Genomic DNA, 24,093 nt, shown 5'->3' with positions numbered 1-24,093 from the left:
AAACAATGAACAAGAATCTGCTTCTAGACCTGCAGATAGAGAAAGAAAAGGGGACACACACACAAATACAACAAGACAAAAATAGCTTTGTGCCCACAACATGAGGATATATAAAAGTAACTATTTTTGCTGTGAAACACACAGTAATAACAAAACTGTCTATTTTTAAACCTTGAAAACGATAAAAACTACTTTCTCCATTTTTACTTGCCACATACGGAATAAAACAAGCACCAATGTCCATTCAAAGCAGCTATAAAACACACTCAAAATAATGTGTGTGCTATGTAAACCACAAATGAGTGATTTTGTTGTGGCTGTAAAGCTTTAAAATACACTACTCCCAATGAGCGCACATTAAGGGGCACAAGTGAAATTGTTTAACTTCCCTCTAGAAATGCTGCCTTATAGCATACAAAACAATGCTGGACTTAAAATAGGTTCCTCATGCCAGTCCTATCTGTGGAATGCTGAGATAACAGCGCAGAAAACGGTTGTTAAAATGCCTTCACCAGACATTTGTTATGCAATTCTCTTGCTATTACATTTATTCACACGTATAGCCTGTGATGGAAGAGTGATGAATTTATTTTCATACTTAAGCCAAAGAAAAGTTGAGATAATTAAAGATTTGAGGCTATTTATTGTTTTTCATACTTCTTTTCTCTTTAGGTGGCCCATGCATGCAGTAAGTCATGGTGGAATTCCATCAGAAACAACTTTTTACACCATTTTAAAAAAATCTTTAATAATTGCTTAAGGATTTTTACTAAAAATCCTTTACAGCTTATTGATGTGTGCTTTTTCACATACATTAATGCAAAAATAATTTTTTTTTCTTCTATTATTTTGGGAGAAATTTACCGTAATTTCCAGAGCGCACCTCAATATAAGACGCACCGGGCTAAAAGCCGTGGAAATCTACTGAATTGAAAACGTAGTTTAACTGAACATAACTGAACTGATCAGTATCAAACAAAACAGAAAAGTTATTGATTAGTTTATTCATCGTCCTCCTGCGCTCTGAAACCACTGAAGTACTCTTCTTCAGTGTCGGAGTTGAACAGCCTCAGAAGAGCTTCGTCACACACATTTTCTGTGGCGATGTCGATGTCGCTCTCCGTGTTGCTGTCATCATCCCGGGGTGAAGCTGGGAAAACAAGCAGCGCAGTGAAAAAAATCCTCCTGGGCGCTTTCCGTAGCGCTCCTTTAACCATTCCTTCATTAGACTTTCTAGCATCCATCCTTTCTGCTTGACTAAAGCCGCACCTCATTATAAGCCGCATGGTTCAAAGCGTGGGAAAAAAGTAGCGGCTTATAGTCCAGAAAATACGGTAAGCAGGACGTGGCAACAAAAAGTGGCAATGATCTACATGGATACCAATGTGTTTCCAACACTTTGGCTTAGGTCTGAAATAGTACTAGAGAGAGTAGACAGTTGTTATTGTATAAGGTAGCTTCTGCTGTCTGAAACATGGTGAAACTTAAGTTGGCTCACCAAGTCAGGCACGTCATATGATTTTATGCTGCTTTGTGTGGCTGTCTGTGTCCAAATACAAGGGCCCACTTTGAGCTGCATGTGTGGGATGGGAATGTTAGATCCATGGTTTAGCACATCCAACTTGTTCCCACCCAACCAATCCAACAGTACCCATCCTTCCCTCTTTTAGTCCTCATTTGGCAGCTCAGTGGTGAAACTGCAACCACGGTATTCCCCTGTGAACCCAGTTTGGCTCAATGATAGGAGTACAGTACTGTTGAGTCAACAGCGCGTAGGGTGTCCACGTTATTTAGAGCTCATCCATCGGATGCAACTGGTGATACACATTTTTTTTTCAGTCCTGTAGCAGAAGGAGACATTTTTCATCCAAAGGCTTTATTGAAATAAAGGCAACAGAATGAGGCTTTCTGAAGCATCCAGGATAATAAAGTTGGAGTCCACAGCCTCAGTGACTCCACTAAAAATGGTGAGTGGTTTTGCTCAGTCCTGCTTCTTTTCAGTGTTTAATTTCATTGTTTGAATCAACCACAAATCCATTGCTTTGTGGGACAGCAGTAAGGCTTGGCCACAGTAATGTGGTATGTGTGCAGTATTTTTGTTTACAAATCAGTCCTTGTGTTTGTTGGTTTCAGCCAGAGGCATTTGCCTTCACCACAGCATGTTTTAGGAGGAGCTTGACGTTAGTTTTTCAGTGATACTGCAGTTATGTTTAAAGTCAGGAAAAGGAAGATCTCAGTATTAGTCCATGTTGGGTAAAACAGGAGATTTATTTTTCTTTTTTGTTCTACTGTATAACTGAGTGTTATTTAGTGGTTTTGTTTTGAGGCTTGTGGAATTTATTTCTAGGTTTACCTAGAAAAACAGTAGTATTAGTGAAAGTTGTTGCTCAGCTGGTTGGTCTAGCCACGCTCCATGGAAGCTTCAGTAGGTCTACCACTGGCCTGATCAATGCTTATAGAGAGATGGTGGGTGGGCTTAGCAGCAGAGCTGTGACAAAGATTAGGTAAAAAGATGTTGTCGGCTCAGGAGCGATGTTCGTGTGAAACGTCTTTGGCATGAGCGTTGGATGATTTAGACTTGGGTTTTTATTTGAGACATGAGCAGATAGAAGAACTTAAGTCCTTTATGTAGATAAAATGCGTATTTGCTTCTTCTTCTTCTTTGATGGTATATAGAGAGTCTTACCCCTCCTTTCGACCGGAGCCGTCAGCAGCACGTTACTGCAGCAGCACGTCTTGCTGGCATATGCTGCTTGGCCCTTCCCATGAGACGCGAAGCAGCAGGGGAGCAGCTGTCACCGACAGAGCACGAAGTCACGCGACATTAGCAAAATAATAATAATAATAATAATAATGCATTGAACTTATATAGCGCTTTTCTAGACACCCAAAGACGCTTTCACACACTCTCACATTCACACACTGCTAGTGATGGTAAGCTACTTGTAGCCACAGCCGCCCTGGGGAGGTCCGACAGAGGCGAGGCTGCCATTTGGCGCCGTCGGCCCCTCTGACCACCACTAACACAGGCAAGTTGGGTGAAGTGTCTTGCCCAAGGACACAACAGCAGGATACCCCTGGCGGGAGCTGGAATCGAACCCATGACCCTCCGATCATGAGGCAACCCGCTCTACCACCTGAGCTACTGCTGCCCCTAAAATCACGCGTGACTTCATCAGTAAACACAACAACAAGCAGGAGAAAACTACAACATGGCTCACATAACTCACCATCTTGCCCCAAAACAGCAAATACGTCACTCCATGCGTTATCCTTCTTGACGTTGTCTTTATAAAAACTGTGACTGGGATCAAACAGGATTGGGTACTTCTCCACTTCAGTAATCAACCTTTCGTCATCCGTTATGGAAAAACAAAGGAGACCGCTAGCTAGGTGATAACTTCTTTTTAAAGTAAAGCAACCGGAAGGCAGTACGTTTCTTTATTCTGAAAATCTCGGGAAGCTTCGCTCCGTTTCCGCGTCCGATTTCCTGTCTTTCCTTCCCCAAAAATGTCAAACTTGACCCGTTTCAGAGGCGTAGCGCGTAGAAAATAGAACCGGTGCGTAAAGGCCGCGACATGCTGCTCCTGAGACGCGGCCGACTCGCGCTGCTGACGGCTCCAGTGGAAAAGGTTCTGTTGACCACAGCGGTTCCTATCAGCAGTTATGACGTGCTGCTGCAGTAACGGGCTGCTGACGGCTCCGTCACGGCTCCGGTGGAAAGGAGGGGTTAGTCACGCACATTTGCTTCCGGACCATGGGTCCTTGGAAGTAAGAACAAATTAATGCAAGTCCATCCATCCATCCATCCATTTTTGGCAATTCATATGGGGTCGGGTCACGGGGGCAGTAGCCCAAGCAGGGAGGCCCAGACTTTCTCTCCCCAGCCACTGAATGCAAGTCCATGGTGCTATAAAAGCTATTTTCTAATCCCGTTTGTTATGTGCCATGGATTTCACAATAATGTCCGTGATTTTTAGACACATTCTGATGCCAATATTTTAAACGGGGCAAAAGTTTTTTTCAGGTTTTGTGTGAAAAGACCTGTATGACTACAAATGCACATCACCTAATTGACTTCATCGAACCAGACACGGAGAAAAAGCAGAGGGAAATTGCTGTAAGTTTAGTGAACTTGGAATCCTTTATCATGGAAGAAGAACCTCCATGTGGTAAGTAGCAGCTACGCTAAGGGAGAGCAGATTCTGTGGTCATATTAGTGACGTGCCGACGTCTGAATTGTAGTCATAGGAATTATGAATTTTTACAAGCTGATAAATCTCAAAGTACGTGACTGGCGTGGTCAAAACACATCATTACTTTTCATTTTGATCGATTAAATTAGAAAATAGCTTCTTTTGCCCCATTCACTTGCATTTTTTCATTCTTCCAGGGACCCATGAGCCAACCAGCAAAGGAGGAGACTTAAGACTCCCTTTGGCAGACTGCCTCATTGACTGATTTTCACAACTATTAATATGTTGCATTGTTTGTTGTTCTGATTGGTCCTAGAGCTGTCCAATTGTGTGCAGAGACAGTTTGAAAGACAAACTTAGATTCCGCCCCACGGCAGAGCCTTGTCTACCGCCAGACTATATATGGTGGCAGAAGAGTCTGATGATCACACATTTGTGTTTTGACAGATTGAAAAGGTCTTTACTTTCAGAGGAACATATGAGCTTTTATTTAAAAGAGCACTTTGTCAGCTTCAGAGAGAACAGTCTGCTCTTTGCAGGGATTTGAGATGAAACTGTTAAATCCTGTTACAACAACAAAAACTTTCAGTCAAAAAAAGAGTTGATGAAACTCTTATTTTATTGTATAATTGGTTCTGTAGGGGAAAGGTTCTGAGAGACCTTTATCTGAGTAAGAATATATCACATTCGTAGCTGTGTAGAGATACTAGAAGGTCCGTTCAGACACATATAGTCCAACTCTCAAGGCCCAGCTGACCTTTCAATGTTGTTTGTAAAGTCTTCTTGAGCTATAGCCCTATAGAGAGGGTATTTCATCATTATCACATAGTTGTTTTTCTGATTTTTTCTAATTTTGTCTGCTTTATGATGTACTACCACCAGAAGACATGTCACTCTTCCTGACTGGGTTAAACAGGTTTTTCCACAATATGGGAGGAAAATCATACAGACAAACCTGACAATAAGAGAATGCTTGTGCGTGTAACCCTTAATCATAGAATTAAAAGTAAGTGAACCAATAGAGGAAAGTATGGAACCCACTGGAGCAAAACCAAACTATTTCACACCGATAGCTGCAACTGCATCTGACTAACTGCAAATGGAAAACAACAAAGCATGGGTGGAAATGTTAAGTGATAGCGACATGCACACAGGCATACTTACTCCACTATTTAAATACCACCCTTGCACACATTAAAAAATGAAAACAAGCATACAGTGAATGTGAGTGCACACCCTGGTGATTTCTCCAACACAAGTCAGTGGGTGGCTGTTATTTTACCTAGTGTGTGACCTGAAGCCTAGACAGAGGTATCCTTTGTTTAGCTCACCTACAACCCAGATGTTCACCAAGGCAACCTAAGGGGGAAACCCACTGGGTCCACTCAGGTTTCAGCCTAGACACAAAATCAAATGTCCTGGACAGCAAAGAAGTGGGAGACCACATGCTCAAGAAATGTTCTGTAACTCTTGCATTTCTCGGCCTGTGAAGCTTCTATTCTTGGTTTTACAATAAAAAATATGAGCTACTTTAGCTTCTAAATAAAGTTTTGTCTGGAAAAACAGCAATAAATTCTGAGGGGCTACTGAAAGCAGAACAAAAGTTAACATCTCCAGTGCGATGGTCCTTAACACAGCATTTACTATAAGAGCCCAGGACTAAATTGTTTGGTTGAACAACTCATCTTCATTTGTAGAGTAATCCAAAGAAGAGCCCTATAATGAGCCGGAGGCACATGTAATGGAATCTGCTGCAAGTGTGACTTGATGGCTTTGACCTTCTCCTCAATTATGGGGTCAATGTAACTCATCTACACTTTTATTACAACACTTATAATTTAGATATTTAACTGTTTCAGGCACTTCCATCACTTATTACCACAGCCAAAGATGTTTCTCCTTCTGTCACGACATGTTCAGGTTTACTAGTCCTCCTTAGTGCTGGCGCAGAACTAGTAATGTTTCTGAACCACTGTGATGCTTTCTCTGAAAATGGCCCTGAAGAAACTGTGCCAAGACTGCAGTTAAAAGGAGTCTCCCCCCTTCCTCTCTGTGAATATTTTGAGGACATCCACTAGGGATGAGCCGGATACTCGTTTCAGACGAGTATCTGGTACGGATAAAGCATTTTTGACGAATACGAGCATGAAACGAGTAAACCTCGGAAATATCTGTAATCGTGCTGAAGGAAAATCCTCATTGGGTAACTGACTGTCTTCACGCACTGTGATTGGCCAGTCACATAGAGCGCCCGCCCCTCCCTACACACAAAACTCTCTAGCCGGCCGGGAGCACAGTCCGTCCGGCTCATCCACGCACACACACAGACAGTAATGGATCTTGCTGTGATTGCTTCTCTGTTGCTAACATTTCTTCAGTTTTCCCTAGGTTTTCTTCAGCTCGCCTCTTTTTCGGTTGAATATTTAAAGTTACTTTTTTCGTAACTTACGTGGTGCATTTGACAAAACAGAGCTGACGTGCTGCATTAACTCACTACCTCCGCTCTGGTCTGTTTTTTTAATTTTTTTAACGCCATTTCTCACCCTCTCTATCTCTATATCTCTCTCAGACACACACACACCTTAATCCACATTGTTTTGTTTAACTTTGTGTGGGGCAAAATGCCAAGAACATTAAGAAAAAAATCTGTTTAATCAAATAAAAAATATATATATATATATAAAGTTGTGTCTGGTTCTAGCATTTCATATTTCCTAGTTCCTACTGCATGAGTTCAGATGTATTAATCCATGCACTTAAATATTAATGTTCTGATTTTACTGAAAAACTTGTTCTGTAATAGTTTCTTTACTATTTTGATCAAAAATATTTCTGAGGCTGCTCTGTAAATAGTTTTCAAATAAACAATACACATATCAACTTCTGATCATTCCTTATCAATTTCAGACTTAAAATAATATATTGATGTAAACCACACCCACTCTCAGTTAAACCACGCCCACTTCCGGGTTATGCCACGCCCATTCCGAGTACAGATACAGATAATTTAGTTGGTTGAACAGATACAGATAGTGGTGTACTCACTCATCCCTAACATCCACCATATTCATCCATCTGCATCAGCCTGAGCCTATATTAAGCCTGCTTTTGTTACCTGAGCATCATCAAATTCCCTATTTCTGCTGCTGGTAATTGCAAAATCATTATAATCAAAGCAAACACAACGGGAGACTCCTTTAACATCTTATCCTCTGCCTCAGAGCTCCCCAAAATGTATCAGTTGTCCCATCTCTGTGGCTGTTTGCACACCAAAGCGTTCAGATCAGCTTGGACATTGCAGTGAGCAAATAACGCAATGCACGCCTCTCATATTTCTTTCCTCACTTCCTTAATTAGGACTTTGTGTGTCTGCATCTATTGAAACCAAAAGTGTTCAGTCAGACATAATAGTCCGAGAGCATGTGTGCAACAAAGATCTCGTTTGTAACTACCTGCTAATTATACCTGGCACAGACACAAACTGTGTAACCACCGCTGGAGGATGTCATTACCTAAAAGGATTAGAGCAGGGTTTGGGCAGGAGGGCAGCTGCGGCTTCTACCCGATTGAAAACGGACTAATCTAAATGGGATACATCAATAAAACAGCAGAATAAAGTTGTGGGCACTTAAGAGCGTCAGCCTCTTTGCTCAGGCTCAAAAATGGGAAAGAGAGTCATTGGATGGCAGCTTGCCATTAAATTAGAAGATAAGAAATATTATTTCACTGGCTCACCAGCTACTTAAAACAGGGAGGTTTATTGATAATTGAATTACACGACAGGAATAGAATGCTTGGAGGCGGATCAATAAGGAGATACTGTAGGGAATAACACTGCAGTCCCCCCCCCCCCCCCCCAAAAAAAAGCCACCAAGATGTGACACTTTGCTGCGTTTAACGGGAAATGAACAATGATGTGCAACAGTGCAAGCTTCCACAATTTGATTTAAACATCAAGTGTATCATAGAATGACATCATAGTAATTTCATGCCATGTTTGTGTTCATGTTTCCAGACCCTGAGCTGAAGTGAGATGGCCTCGGAAAGGATGCAGACTCCTTCGAGCAGCTCCAGACAGAGCAGCTCACTCTCGTCATCACCGATGAGGCAAGTTGCAGCACAGTCTGCTTGTCGTGACTCTCTGTGGCTCACTTTTTGTCTTGCAGTCATGAACACCCACTTCAGGTTTCCTTTAGGGAACACCCAGCCACAGCGGCATCAGGCTGACGGACATGTAGTTCCACTGGATCGTTAAAACAGCCTCTTTGTCTGAAATAACATCAATGGTCCTGCAAGCATTTTGTCTGGGCTGCTAACAGCGATAACACAGGTGCTTATTACCTGTATACGTAGCTCTTGCATTGTCAGATAATTTGGGATTACCCTTTGCTTTGTAAACAGTCATTAGTAACCTTCTGACATTTAATGGGCCATTCAGTGGCAAAGTTTGGACAAGAAGGCAGCCCTGCAGAATGAAGCTTGGCCCAAAAGCCATTTGATTTAAAACATCCTGTGTGATAATGATCAGAAGAAGATTTAGGAGATGAAATCATAACAAGTTAACCCAAAGTGTCTTCAAATGATTTTTTTACTTGATCTTCTTTATCCTTACGCTGGTAGTTAGTCGTAATTGGTGGTTGTTTGAGGAAATGAATGTATCCTGGCAATTGATCAGGCTGCCAGAAAATAGAGACCCATGCAGTCACCTCTCTCCTCTTTCAGTGGACCAATCCAGCTTTGTGCCATCCATCAAAGATGTGTTTTCATGAAGGAGGCATTGATATCAATGTTTGCTGTGGAAGCCAGGGAGGGACTTAAAAATACAGACTAGGAAAGATGACCTACTTTTAATGAACGGGGTCAGAAAGATAAGTTGAAACATTTTTTTTAAATGCTAAATGATGCACCCCAGCTTTGAAGGGTCACAGTGGTGGGGCCAAGTTGAAAGATTGAAATGTGTTATTTGGTCCATCTTAAATAAATAAATGAATTGATAAATATTTAATTCATAAAAATGGAACAACATCTGGAGAGTTTAAGCTCCAACCTTTGAGTGTTGCTACATCCTTCTACTTTATCATATTCTCCTTAATTTGAAGAAGTTTCATGTTTTAGGTGCAAATGAAGATCAACAATACAAGTGATCTGATATGGTTGCTTACACTATAAAGGGTTAAATGTCACAGTTCATTCTCCAGCCTTGAGGCTGCTCAAACTGCTGCCTGGAGGATGGAGGGTGAATAGATTGTCTGGGATTCCTCATTGAGTCGAGCCAGTTCAAAAAGTGTTGGTGCTGCTCCCTGTCGGGTTCAATTGGCTGAGCTGAAGTGTAGTGGAGGTTGCTTGTAGAGTAACTGGCTGGCAAAGATCAAACCATTTCTGTCACGTCATGATCTTGAGACGGTGGTCCATGCTTTTATTACGGTGCGATTGGACTACTGCAACTCTGTTCTATTCGGTGTGAGCAAGGGCTCAATAGCCAGGTTGCAAATGGTCCAGAATGCTGCTGCTAGATTTTTAGAGGGCAGGCGCAAGTTTGACCACATAACTCCTGTCCTGGCTGCGCTTCACTGGCTGCCCGTTGATGTTAGGATTCATTTTAAAATACTTTTACTAGTTTTTAAAACGTTAAATGGTTTAGCCCCTCCTTACTTGGTGTCACTACTTCAACCATACACCCCTTCACGGTCACTCCACTCGGAGAACTTCATGCTCCTCTCGGTCCCAAGAACGCGCCTAAAGACGCGTGGTGATAGGGCTTTTGCTGTGGCAGGTCCTAAGCTTTGGAATAAGATTCCTCTCAGCATAAGGGCCTCCACCTCTGTTGCGGTTTTTAAGGAAAGGCTAAAAACATATTTTTATGACCTGTCTTTTAACCTTTCTAACTAGTTTTATTGTTTTACTTATAGCGATTTTACTCACTGTAGTTTTAACTGTATCGTGTGATACAATGTTTTATTTTCTGGACTTACTCTTTTATGTTTTTATTTGATCAGTGTAGCGCCTTGGTGGCATCTTTTTGCCTGTAAGGCGCGATTTATAAATAAAGTTGAGTTGAGTTGAGTTGAGTAACTGCGTGACCCAGATGCGGAGTGGCTAGCGTTGAGTTAAACAGAGCATGCGGCTTTGATCTGGGAACAGAATGGCCCGAACATGCCGGATGTGTTCTTCGGCCATGTGAGAGTATATGAGTATGTCATCCAGATATATGAAAACCCAGCGGCCCAACATGTCTCAGTACATCTGTGATGAATCGCTGGAAAACCGCGGGACTATTGCAGAGGCCAAAAGGCATAACTAGGTACTCATAGTGGCCGGTTGGTGTGATGAAAGGGGTCTTCCACTCCTCCCCCTCCTTGATGCGGATCAGGTTATAAGCACTGCGCAGGTCCAGTTTGGTGAAGAGGGCAGCTTGGGTGATGGCGTCCAGAGCGGTACCCATGAGAGGAAGAGGGTGACGATCCCGGATTGTTATCTTGTTCAACCCCCGGTAGTCAATACAGGACCGGAGATCCCCCTCCTTCTTCTTCACAAAAAAAACCCTGCGGCACTGGGGGATGTGGAGTGGCGGATGAACCCCTTCTGGAGGGCCTCGGTTATGTAGGAGTCCATTGCCCGGGTCTCCGCCGGGGAGAGAAAGTATAGACGACCCAGGGGCGGGGTAGTACCGGGCTGGAGCCTGATCTCCAGGTCATAAGGCAGATGAGAGGTAATCTGGTAGTGGGTTCCTTGGCAAAGACCTGAGCGAGGTCGTGGTACTGTGGAGGAATGAGTGTCAGGTCTACATCCCTGGGAGGTGTTGATCGAGTCCGGGGTGCAGGTGAACTACAGTGGGTCTGGCAACCCGCACCCCAGGCCATGACCTTACTGGTGGACCAGGATATGTGAGGCTCATGGCGGCAGAACCAGGAGTGACCCAAGATGAGGGGAGTAGCCGGGGCCTGAATGACCAGGAAGTGAAGGGTCTCCAGGTGTTGATTGATGGTCATGTGGAGGTCCTGGGTTCGGTGGGTGAGAGGATACGGCATGAGTGGGCGGCCGTCCACTGATTTGACAGGAATGGGTCGGTCTAGAGCGGTAAGGGGTATCTTGAACTGGGTGACCAGTCCCTGGTCGATGAAACATTCAGCGGCGCCGGTGTCGAGAAGAGCCTCCAGTCGGGCCGGACCTTGGTCCAGTTGGAGGGAGACCGGGAGGGTGGTGCGATGTGGGACTGGAAAAGTGGAGACTCCGGGCGGGACAGCCCCTACTCCGACCCGGAGGGACCGTTTCCCGGTCGTCTCGGGCACTTGCCACGGTGGTGGCCCAAACCCCCACAGTAGGCGCATCGTCCTTCATGGTAACGCCACGCCCGTTCCTCAGGGGGAAGATGTCCCAGCTACATGGGTTCCTCCGTCGGTTGGCTGCCCTGTCGACGGGGTGACATTCTGGTGTGAACGGGAGTCGACATGGCACTCGGTCGGTTAAGGATGCAGCAGTCCAATTGGAGGGCCAGGTCCACCGCCAGGTCCAGGGAGGTTGGGGCCTCATGTCCAATCATGCCCTCACGGATTTGGGGGGACAACCCCTCCAGGTAAACGGCCTTCAGGGCGGCAGTGTCCCAAGTCAACCGAGCAGCCGTGGTCTGGAAGCGGGAGGTGTAATGGGCCACCGTCTGGGAGCCCTGGCAGAGTTGAAGCAGTCGGGTCTCATCCGCAACCTCGCTGCTGGGATGTACAAATGCCTTCTTCATCTCCTTCACGAAAGTCTCATAACTGTTGCAGACAGGAGACTTCTGATTATAAAGAGCCGCCGCCCATTCACCGGCCCGACCCGTCAGCAGGGAGGTCAGCAGGGCGACGCGAGAACAGGACGTGGGGTAGCGCACCGGCTGGCACTCAAACGTCATTGCCAGGGTGGCCAGCATGCCTTCCGGGGACCCCCTGGTCCCACCCCACTTGTCTGGGAGACTGAGACGTCATTCCATGTTGTCAGTGACGGCTGAGGCCTGTCGTTGGAGGGCAGTGGAGAGCTGGACAACTAGCTCGGTAAGAGACTCAAGCTTAGAGGCTTGGCGATCTGCTACGGCACGAAGCTGGGTCATGTCTGCCGTCTGTCGATCTACAAGGGTGCGAAGTTGAGCCACTTCTGCACGTAGGTGAGCAAACTCCGCTGGGTCAACCTTAGACTCAGTCATCCTGTCAGGTTCGATTGGCTGAGCTGAAGTGTAGCAGAGGTTGCTTGTAGCGTAACTGCGTGACCCAGACGCGGAGTGGCTAGCATTGGGTTAAACAGAGTACGCGGTTTTGATCTGGGAACGGCGGCGCAGAGCTCGGAAAGAGCCGAGACTGAGCAGCAGTTCCGAATAAATAAGGAAGCTGACTTACTGGTGGTAGACAGCGTGGAAAGATCCCTTTCCTGGTTTGAGGGCTGGTAAGCCTGAGAACTCGGGTCGATGTCTGGTATGAACGATGACTGAGTGATGAATGAGTGGCGGCACTTCCGTAAATAGAGTCGGCGTGATGACGTCGACGAGCCACGCTGGTGATGGGAATGCTGGGAAGTGTAGAAGTCCGCTAGTTGGGTCCGTAGGGGGTGGTCAGGAGGAGGAGTTCGTGACACTCGCGCTTTATAAACAGAGTTTAAATAATGAAAGGAGCCTGATTTCTGACCTGTAATTCAAACACGGATAGAAGACATGCGTGTCCTCAGCTAACACAGGTCCTTTATACTACAGCAAAGAGCTTAGCCAAGGTTTCGCAGACTCATCCAACCTGAAAGGTTTGCATAAGTGCGGAGTTACTGAGTGGCAACTGAGTGAGGGTGAATAAAAAAGTTGGGGAGAGTTTGAGACAGTTCAAAGTCTTCAAAAAGCTGGGTTTTATGCCTTATGGTGCGTGCAATGCATCATATGTATAATAGTGCAGGAGTGAAGGTAAGGGTCAGACTGAGATGGAAAGAAAGAGACTGAAAATGGGAGAAGCTGTCTCTGTGATTTTCTTTACTGAATCAGGTCTTGGCTGCACATGAGAAGCTGTTTGAAACATCTGGAAGTCAGATGACGGCCTTTGCAGTCAGATTTGAACTATAACAGAGGACAAAATTATCCCTGCCTGCTGCTTTTCCAGGAGTAGCACAGACTTGACCTACACCCATGTCAAAGCCTGACACGTGCATTAAACAGCACCTTTTATTTGACATTTTTATCATTTACTCAGTTCATCTTTCACTTTTTAGCACATTTAATCAGCTCTGTTTAGTTAGGATTCAGTTTTGTTTAACATTCTTTGTTTTTAAGAAAAGGATAACTGCCAATTTGGTCTTCAAATGCCTTCATGTTGGACAAGCACAAACCTTAGTTCTACCTTGGGCCAAAGCCGCAGTGGTCAGTTTAATGAGTCTTTTTTAGGCACCAAAACTCCAAAAGCTTGTAGTTTGATTGTATAAAATAAAGTCTTTTTATTTGTTCCACAGTGACGCCAAGCATCAGACTGTGATATTTACACACCACAGACATTTGACTCCTTCCTGCTTACAGTGAGTTCAATGAATCCCATATTGGCTGAACGTAACACATGAAAGCTCAAAACTGAATCCAGGCAGATTTAAATCAGGCAGCAGCATAAACAAGCACATGCTGATGTGTTTGATTCTTCAAAAACTGCTCAAAATCTTCAGCTGGCCAATGGTACAACATGTAGTCGATTAATGTTATCTTAAAGCATGTGGTGAGGGATTTCTCTCCAAAATTCAAAAGTGAAAAGACGGAGTCAATACCAGTCTGAACACACACTACCAAGTATGTGTGGCAACTACATTAGCTATGACCTACTAAACACAACTACAACCATGGCAATGCTTCAGGAGCAGTGTTCTTTTGAAATGGCTTTGGCATCAATTTGGAGACTTTTGACTTGGATTTGTCTTTGAGACATGAACAGATCAATCAAATCAAATCAAAGATACTTTATTAATCCCAGAGGGAAATTAGAGTTTCAGTACACACAATTCAGAGATCAGACATACATGGGCAAGAAACATGACAAGAATTAGTGACTGTGGTCATTCGCAACCCTGAGTCGCGCTACCTTAATAGAGATAAGAGGGTAACATGAGGATTGGTTCAGGTGGAGGGAAAAAAGGCACTTCACAGCTACCCTCCCACCAGGAGGGCAGCTTTGCTCTGCAAAAAAAAAACACCTCACAGATATGCAACAGACTTCAGACATCACAACATAACATGAGACTCCAATAGGAAGGCGCGGGGGGTTGGGATCCTGTTTCCCCCAGCGAGAGCAACCATCTACGGCACTCAGCCACTGTAGGCACAGGTGGGAGGGAGATCTTGGGAGAAGCGCAGAGCACATTGACTCCTGCAGGTTGATGACCTTGCCAGGCTTCAGGGGGGGCTAGGTCGGGTTTTCACAGCATCTGTCTACATTCCTTCATGGGGTTTGTTGCTAGCCTCTCAAGGCTACCAGGGCATCAGATTCGGATAACAAGAATTTGTTTGGGTCAACCTGAGATAATTTTACTCTCTGCCTTCAGTCTTTAAACTGATCATTTCCAGTCCTTCAGTGAAGCCAATTTGGGTTTTTAAACTTGTCCATACCGTCCGGTGACTTTTCGAGATGACATCCATTTTGCGCACTAATACCGGTATCGCAGCTAGAACATTGTCCAGCTTACGATTCACCTTGAGTAACGTCCCAGTCTGAGAAGTCTCCACACAGACGCTGCTTTCCGTAGGTGCGGGTCGCCCTCCAATCGCTCCCGTCTTCCCAAATTTCCAGAAAACCAGACATCCTCCCACTCCAATCAGGAGAAATCCAGTGATCATCAGACCGAATATCCACACATCTTTGACATCCTCAATGGACAGCTGGGAGAGGCATATGATCTTCCATTCCCTCCAGGAATCCAGCATATATCCCACTTGTGGGCATGTGGGAGCCCCCTGCTCCGTTCTCATTGATGAAAAAATCTTCTCAATCGCGTTGAATGACCAATTTATCAAATCCATGGTTAAAAATAGAGTTTTTCAGAAGAAATGCAGAGAAGCACTCTGTGGGCAGACAGGACAAAGAGCCTTGGGAAAAAAAGATAAAGGAGCAAAAAGAGAAGCGTCTGTACTCTGCAAGTGCCAGGACGAAGAAGTTAGTCTTTTATTTAGTAAAAAGGATGTTTCTTCTTCTTCTTCTTCTTCTTCTTCTTCTTCTTCTTCTTCTTCTTCTTCTTCTTCTTCTTCTTCTTCGACGACAAGGTATGGTGAACACAGGGGCACCCCCAGCAAACTTTGATAAGGGTAGCCAAACAATTTGGTGGCACACCACCACAAGTGACAATTTGGTGTGCCACTTTACTTTTAAAGAAGTAATTCAAGGGGAATAGTTATTCTGCATTAATAACCAAAAATATTATGTTCTGGTCTTATGTAATAAACACCAAACTCCACATGGTAATAGAGCCTAAACAACAATCAATTAACCACTTGTAAGCAAGAACATGTTCCCCATTCTAAAGTCAGATTTTGTTCATACCTAATTACTAGTAGTTTAGTATTACGTTACTACTTAAAGGCAAGAACATGTTCCCCTTGAATTACTTCTCTAAAAGCCACATATTGATTTGAGTTAATTAGCGTGTGCGTTAATCAGCAACAAACCATTTACTTTCATTTAACAAACTATTATGAATGTCTTATTTTGCTAAAACTCTTAATTTAGGGCCTGTTAATGTTAGAATTACAGCATTAGTAATAGTAGTAGTAGCAATAGCATGGTGAGACAGTTTGAGACAAGCATAGACTCCGCTACACAACAGGGTTGTGTCAATGGCTCATGGCCAGACTGTATAGTTACATGTATGGCATGTCCAGCCAGGCTAATACAAAACTGATGCAAAGAAAATAGCACAGGACAAACACTTTAAGAAGCAAATCCAAATATTTATCACAAATTAAGCAACAACCTGAACCTATAATGACTTGTGGCTTAACCCTCTCAGGCTTAAAATAAGTTTTGTTAAAAGGATGAACAACTAAGTCCTTCAGGGGTACTTCTGAAATAAAAAATGCTCATGAAATACATATGTGGAGTAACCAGGTAGGTAGGTAGGTTTTAACTGTTGCAAATCTGCGATGCCTGCCTCCAGAGGGTTAATGGGACCCAAGACACGAAACAACCAAGTGATGAATGAAAAGGTTTTGTTTTAACAGTGAATGTTACTGCTATGTGCTGTGGGTGGTATGGCTGGTGGATATCCCTAAACTTTGTTGACTTTTGAAATAGACAGGAAATAACAGACCTTAATCATGTTGGGTTTAATAACTTCTCAGGCTGTGTTTAATGATTCTCCTCAGAGAAGAGCAATGCAGGCAGACTCGGCGCCAGAGGACTTCACCTGGAGGGGCAGTGGGTTTTACTGGGGGGGCCCAGTAATAAACCGTGTTTTTTTCAACCCCTTTGCATGTTTATAATCTGTCTGGTGGACGTTACATACATATACTTCCGGGTCAAATCCGTCGTTTTGCGTCACCAACTTGTTCTACATAACTAACTAAAAAGCTAAGATTCTTCATTGTTTTATTCCGATTATGTATGCCAATTAAAGATGCAATCAAAACTTAAGACAAAGTAACCAATTTTACTGAACCAATACTTGCAACTCACTGTTCTTAGCTGCGCCTGCGCACCACAGAGTCACCATTTAAAAACAATCCTAACGTCCAGTTAATGTTCTCCAATAACGTACTTAGTCCACAAGTCTTCTTCCAAATCCTGCCCTGCAACTTGATACCTTAGTAAATTCTTCTTTTTGCACGTATTTCTCATAATGTTTACATCACGAATACCAGTTAGCATCAGGTTAGCATGCTACTTCTTGGCTGCGTGCTTCTTCTTCTTGGTAAACATTGACTTGGTGCATTACTGCTACCAGCTGGTAAGAAGTGTAAACTAGGTCTTCTAAACAAGATTTAGAAAATCTAGAGTGTTTTCTTTATAAAAAGAGAACAGACAACCCTGTATTTAAGATGGTTCAAAAAGAGTTTCAACTTTAATATGCGTTTTAAAACATTTGAATAAAAAGGACAGCAGACACCCCTAAATTCAAAATGGTAACAGAGTTTGATGAGGAATGAGAACGAAACTGTCTGCAGGGGAAACAGTATGCTGCATATAGGGCTGCAACAACGAATCGATGAATTCGATGAAAATCGATTACTAAAAGCGTTGGCAACGAATTGCGTCATCGATTCGTTGTGTCGCACAACTCTTCCAAAAGCGCCCCCCCCCCCCTCCCCCCCCATCCCCCACCCCCTTCCCGCCCGCCGTTGCACGCAGACCAGAGCAAGTCAGATCAGCGCGAGGGAGAGCCGCAGATCAGCGCGAGGGAGAGCCGGTACCAGCAGATCAGCGCGAGGGAGAGCCTGCAGACTTGCGCTGCTGCGAACCGGTTCCGCATTGTTGCACAGCGATCCAGGCAGCTGCTTCCAGCGCACGGTCCATTCTCAAAGTGGCGCAACCAAAAAACTATAATTAGCACACGATCGTTCTTGTCTGCACATGTTCTCTATTTTCTGTCTTATTTGTGCCTGAAGCGCTCTGCTGCGGAGCTCATCACCTGTGCTGTGGTGATTTCACCTCACGCAGCATCGAAAACGAGCTCTCCGCTTTGCGGTCAGGAGATCTCTTTGATCTGCTCAAAAGTAACTGATGAGGTGAAAAAGTAAGAATCCAGGCAACAGATTTTCTGGAGAATTATGAGGAGATGCAGGAAGATGAGAGACAGACAGGACAGGAAAATAGTTAAATAAAAACAAGAAAACAAAGTAAAATGTAGGTAGATTTATCTCCACTACACGTTTTTACCAGTAAAAAACAATAAGTTATACACATGTCATATTTATACATCTGATACAATTCAGATCACCTTCAAAACTCAGTCACACACCCAGGGCCGTTTCAAGACATTTTGGGGGCCAAGGCAAAATGTCCCCCCCCCCATAACTGGGCTCCCCAGAAGCCTCTGTGTAATTCATACCCTCTTCAGTAGTGTTAGTTATACAGTGTTTGTAAAAGCCCCTCAGACATTACTGACATGTTCTAATATTATCAGATGAAAAACTAAATTATCAGACATGCTGTCTCATCTGCTTCTTTTCTAAACTTGCAAAAAGTAACAAAACCATTTGAAAGCCACTATTTGTGGATTATCTGAAAGTTTCCATGGAGTGTGTGACAACTTATTTTATCATTGATCCTATCGTCTAATCTCACAGCTGAAACAAGCATCCTTAATAATCTGTGCACAGGAAGCTTACCGATGCTGTAGTAAAACAAAAGGTATAATAATTTATTATTAATAAAACCTTGTTGCAGCACTAAAGCATAAAAATGAGCTTTTGCATTAAATATGCAAAATATTTACATATGAATTGTTTTAGAGCCCTTTTATTGGCAGAATCTGATATTAATTTAGTTCTTACAAAAAATGGGTCCCAACATGGTTTGTGTGGTGTTGCCATAGTGTGACGTCATAGGCACAGATCCCCTGTCCTCTTGTTTGGAAATGGAAATATGATCACCCTATATTAAACAAACTGTCCGCCCGGGCTTTTGCGCTGCACAGAGACGCTTCGCTGCCTATGACTCTGAACGTCAGTTGAGAGTCAGTCTCATGCAGACTGACCAATGAAGAGAGGGCCTCAAGTTAAGACCCTCTCCTCATTGGTCAGTCCACACGAGGTGGGTCAAAGGTTACTCTGGGCGGGTTACGTGTTGTCAGGCATTCAAGTATTGAGTATATTTACTGCATATTACAGTAAAATATTCTGTATGTGACCACATTATGGTGATCCTCGGGTCGTGATGATGGAGCCCTTGAATATTGTTGCCCAGGGTACAACAAAGTGTTAATCAGGACCTGGTTCCGCCGTCACATTCCCGCAGAAACTGGTTGATCACACCGGGGCCAGACTACTAGCATGTGGTTTTACAACCACAATGTCCTCGGAAGCAAAAACGCTTTTAAAAGGGAGGGAGGAGTCCTAACTGTTGCTGCAGGCGTGTTGTGTGAGAGTGCAGTTATATACTGGTTAATATATTTTTGGGTTCAGTTGCTTTCATGTGGCCTAATGTGAGTCTATTTGGGATCATTGGAATGATCAGCAGCATTTCTTGATGTGACTTTATGGCAGTTGCCCAGGGCATCATTGCAAGGAGGATGGCATTCATTTACTTTTGTTTTATTTGGTATTTTTTCAGTCATTTTTGGAAATAGTGATCAATTTTGATTAATTCACAGCCTATGTTTAATTACATTTAAAATAAATGTCAACAGATGAGATCAAACAAAACAGATGAGAATTGCCCTTAAGCTGTTTAACTTGGACCAAGCATTTTAGGTCACAGATAGATGTAGCTTAGGGTCTCTGTCTATACACCTTATAAGACAATTTAGGTGATGGCATGTTGTTTTTCTGCTATTGAACTGTTTTCTAATAATGTTGTGTTAAATAAAGTGAAGGAAGGAGAGAAATAACGTTTCCCTAGCAGTTTTTAAAAATTTCCCCATGTAATCCGATTAATCGATTAATCGTGTCGAGACCCCATCCGATTAATCGATTATCCAAATAATCGTTTGTTGCAGCCCTAGCTGCATCTGTTTTCCCTGAATACTCCAACCATGTTCTATTTTGGTACCATGATGAAGAAAAACTGCGTTTTTTCCCAGAGAAAAGTCAAACTGGATAATTTTCCAGGCGCACCTGATTAGGCTTATCCCCCCCGAGGTCATCTGAACAGCGATTTACGTTGGTGCTGCTGCCACTCGGTGGCGCAATTGCCTGCTGAGACTGTGCTGGAGGCACGGAGAGAGGAGGAACAGAAGCGCTTGTAGCTGCAACTTCTGGATGCACTGGCCTTTTTGATGACGCGTCATCCCTGCTTGTGCTAGTATTGTTTTTCTGTTTGCTAAACCAATCTCTGATATCCATTTTAGCAAGCTACTGTAGCAAAGCGTCTTCTTCTACTGCATCTAAAACTGTCGATTAGTAACCTAGAGCGCCCTCTGTTGATCGTCTCGAGCCAATACATTTGCATGCGGTGCTGTAATCTGTCCTGAGCAGGCAAGATCGGCAAATGGGCGGGCCGGGCCCGCCAAGACCTGGGCCTGAATGCAGGAGTAGTTTGAAGCTGAGTGTCATGATCCGCTCCAGCCTCCCTGACTGTGTCTCTCATGCCCTGATTAGCCTGATTGTTCTCACCTGTCCCTGATTACTCTGCCCATGTGTTCCTGGTTCCCTTGTGTATTTATACCTCCCTCCGTGTTGCTGTCTTTGTCGGTTCATTGTCGTTGTCCATGTTCGTTCGTCCTGTGCTCCCGTCCTTCAATAAACAGCTTTTTATTTTTTACATCCGTCTGCCTGCTCATCTGCCTCCGGAACCCACCACCACACATGGTCTGCCACCTCCACCCGCAGAACATGACAGAGTAATCAGGGACAGGTGAGAACAATCAGGCCAATCAGGGCATGAGAGACACTGTCAGGGGGGCTGGAGCAGATCATGACAGTACACCCCCCCCCCCCCCCCCAAGGGGCGGATACCAGACGCCCACAAGCCACAAAACACAGGAGACACGGGCACGAACGAAGACCAGACTAGGGCACACATGACAAGGTAACACAGAAGACTAGACCAGGGAACAACGAACACAGTCCAGGGCCGCGGAGCAGGGGCCTCTAGGAGTAGGCAGCACTCCGTCTTACAACCAGACGTGTCCACGAACTTAGACCAGGGAAACCGGACTCGAACACCTGGGCACGTAGACTTGACGTGGGCACAGGGACTCGAACACGATGACTTGACTTGACGTGGGCACGTAGACTTGACGTGGGCACAGGGACTCGAACACGATGACTTGACTGGACTGGACACGATGACTTGACTGGACTGGACACGATGACTTGACTGGACTGGACACGATGACTTGACTGGACACGATGACTTGACTGGACACGATGACTTGACTTGACTTGACTGGACACGATGACTTGACTTGACACGATGACTTGACTTGACTGGACACGATGACTTGACTTGACACGATGACTTGACTTGACTTGACTGGACACGATGACTTGACTTGACTTGACTGGACACGATGACTTGACTTGACACGATGACTTGACTTGAATGGACACGATGACTTGACTTGACTGGACACGAACACTTGACACCAGGAACACAGAGACGAACTGCAGCAGCAGGCGTGGGACCCAGCAGGAACTGCAGCAGCAGGCACAGACCCCAGCAGGAACTGCTGCGTGGAGAACCTGCAGGCACAGAACCTGCAGGCGTGGACCAGGAAGTGGTTGAGTAGCGGATGCGACGCATGGAAGCCCAGTTCGGCGGCAGGTACTCGACATCCCAATCAGAGCAGGTGCACATCCGATCTGCTGGGTCCATCAGCGGAGGCTCGGGTGAAGGGAAGCCGGAGAAGAGCGGGGAGACCAGCCCTACCACACCGGAGAACAATGGCATGCGCAGGGGTTGTAGCTCCCTTGAGGCTCCAGGATCCGCGGCTTCAGGAGACGAACGGGACGGGGCTAAAACAGCTGGAGGAGAATGACCCTGGCCACCCCGAAGATAAATAGGATGCGCCAGGATCTCCCAGAGGAACTTCGACCACCCCGAGAACAGGTAGGATGCGCCGAACACAAACTCCAGGCCAGAAATCTCCCCACAACTGAAAGGGACAAAAAAGAAAAAATAATCCTCCAGGAACAGGTGTGTTAGCTCACCACAGGTCCAGGTTTGGTCGGTTCATTCTGTCATGTTCTGCGGGTGGAGGTGGCAGACCATGTGTGGTGGTGGGTTCCGGAGGCAGATGAGCAGGCAGACGGATGTAAAAAATAAAAAGCTGTTTATTGAAGGATAGGAGCACAGGACGAACGAACATGGACAACGACAATGAACCGACAAAGACAGAAACACGGAGGGAGGTATAAATACACAAGGGAACCAGGAACACATGGGCAGAGTAATCAGGGACAGGTGAGAACAATCAGGCTAATCAGGGCATGAGAGACACAGTCAGGGGGGCTGGAGCGGATCATGACACTGAGAGCTTATTGCTGTGGCTCTGTGGAGGCAGGTAACTTTATGTGAGGTGTTATGGTTAACATTTATTTGGCCAAATTCTGGCAGCTCTCAATACATTCTTTGAGTTTTTCTTTAGAATTAATAGATTTTTCTGTGACTGACCAAACATCTCAACAGGATTAAGGTCTGGAAGTTCCACCGGGAGGATGTTTAGGTTCCGTTTTTTATTCATATCTGTAGCCATTTTTATAAAACAATGCCTTCAGTTTGCCTCAAAACCGTGGCAGCATCAGGGACCCTTATGTCATTTGTAAGTGGTCAGACCGTGGTGGTAATGTGGCGCAACTGTGTCCTTTTTTATAAAAGATTAGGCAATGAGTATGCATAAAGTAGGTATGGGGCGGTCTCTGCAACGCTGCGGACTTCCATTTAACTTGTACATAACTTGCTTTTTATTGAGACTGAAGCTGCGATTGTTAAGTTTTTTTTAACAAGCCACTCCTAAAGGTGTCTGCCCCATCAGTCCCTGTGCAGTCTCTGGTGATCTGAGCTCCAGCTCCAGCTCCATAGAGCTCTGTGTTGCTCCAGTTTGCCGTCTCAGCAGATTTAGTTCAAAAAGCAAAACTTATTGACTGTGTTGTGCCAATGTAGTTAACCCTGCCAGATTTTGTTTCCCCCTGCATTGGATGCCGGTGTTATATTGATTTGAGTTCCCCCCTCACAAAAAATAACCCTCACCCTGACACCTGCTCTAACCATAACCACTCAGTCACAAAAATATATGTTTTGAACAATTATAATTTATGAAAATATTGAGCGTGGGATAATTTTTATGTTTGTTATAGGGTTATGGTTAGTGTAAGGGTAACGACACGCATGTTTTGGCTGGGTGCAGCTGAAACAGATCTCGAGGGGGTAACTCAAATCGACAAAACATCGGCATGCGCTCCAGTTGCAGGGGAGACAAATTCTACCGAGAAGAGCAAGGAACAGCAGGGGAAACAAATTCTGGCGTGGATAACTACATTGGCACGACACCGGCATGGTGTGTCTTGTAAAAAGGGCTTGTGTTGTGAGGCTAAGGTGTGAATGAGTCTACTTCCCTGGCTGAAAAGCACCCCGCTACGGTATGAGGATGCTTCACTGTTGGGAGGAGAAGAGACTGATGAACACTTTAACATATTTTTTCTCCAGAAAATTAGAAACGGAATCATCAGAAAAAGCATGCTTCAGAGGTGTTTTAACTAGGTCTCATTAAAGAACGCTTAGTTTGGTCACAGATTTTTTACAACACAACAAACAGGCAGTAATTACAGTACACTGCCCCTTTTGCCCTGAAAAATTTATAAATGCTGCAGAAATGACTTATTTGGGATTAAGTTCATTTGAGTGTCTCAAGAGATTTTAAAACTCATTGTAATGTATCTGACACCTCTTGTTAATAATCTGAGTTTAAATTCAATCTGCAGTGATAGAATGTCATTCTCAACACTTCTGATCAATGAAGTGATTAAATAAACTTCATAGGACATTTTTGGGGCTGTAATCCCGTGAGAATACCTTAGCTGCCTGTATTTGTAATCACTGGTGTACGTAAAGACCACATAAACTAATCCTAAAGTCACTAACTCATCTTTTCTTCTTCACGTTTTTTGCGGCATTTTAAGTATAAAAAGACGAATGTATTGCTATGCAGTCAGAATCCTTTTTGTTTCATAAATCATGGGTGGGCTCATCATTATCAGGCTTCTTGTCAGCTTTACCAGAATCTCGTGTGCTTCAAGTACTAACTGTACACACGTACAAAATTA

The 24,093-nt window shown here is 44.4% G+C and overlaps 1 protein-coding gene across 4 annotated transcripts in view; it reads left to right on the top strand.

Annotated features, from left to right (window-relative positions):
• Positions 1 to 24,093, top strand: part of LOC107373636 (INSC spindle orientation adaptor protein) — a 122,631-nt gene that overhangs the window by 47,843 nt on the left and 50,695 nt on the right. Inside the window, exons 1-2 of one of the 4 annotated variants that reach the window (XM_070550202.1) lie at positions 1,617 to 1,967; positions 8,212 to 8,303. In XM_070550202.1, the coding sequence (XP_070406303.1) occupies positions 8,230 to 8,303 (74 nt within the window). In that variant the 5' untranslated portion in view covers positions 1,617 to 1,967; positions 8,212 to 8,229. Of the gene's footprint in view, positions 1 to 1,616; positions 1,968 to 8,211; positions 8,304 to 17,498; positions 21,881 to 24,093 lie in introns of those variants that run through there. The other 3 variants (XM_070550200.1, XM_054737500.2, XM_070550201.1) reach the window with 3 other exon arrangements.

Source organism: Nothobranchius furzeri, chromosome 4, assembly GCF_043380555.1.
Source record: "Nothobranchius furzeri strain GRZ-AD chromosome 4, NfurGRZ-RIMD1, whole genome shotgun sequence".
Classification (NCBI taxonomy): Eukaryota; Metazoa; Chordata; class Actinopteri; order Cyprinodontiformes; family Nothobranchiidae; genus Nothobranchius; species Nothobranchius furzeri.
The sequence above is the reverse complement of the archived record's forward strand: the minus strand, read 5'-3'. Positions and strand labels throughout refer to the sequence as shown.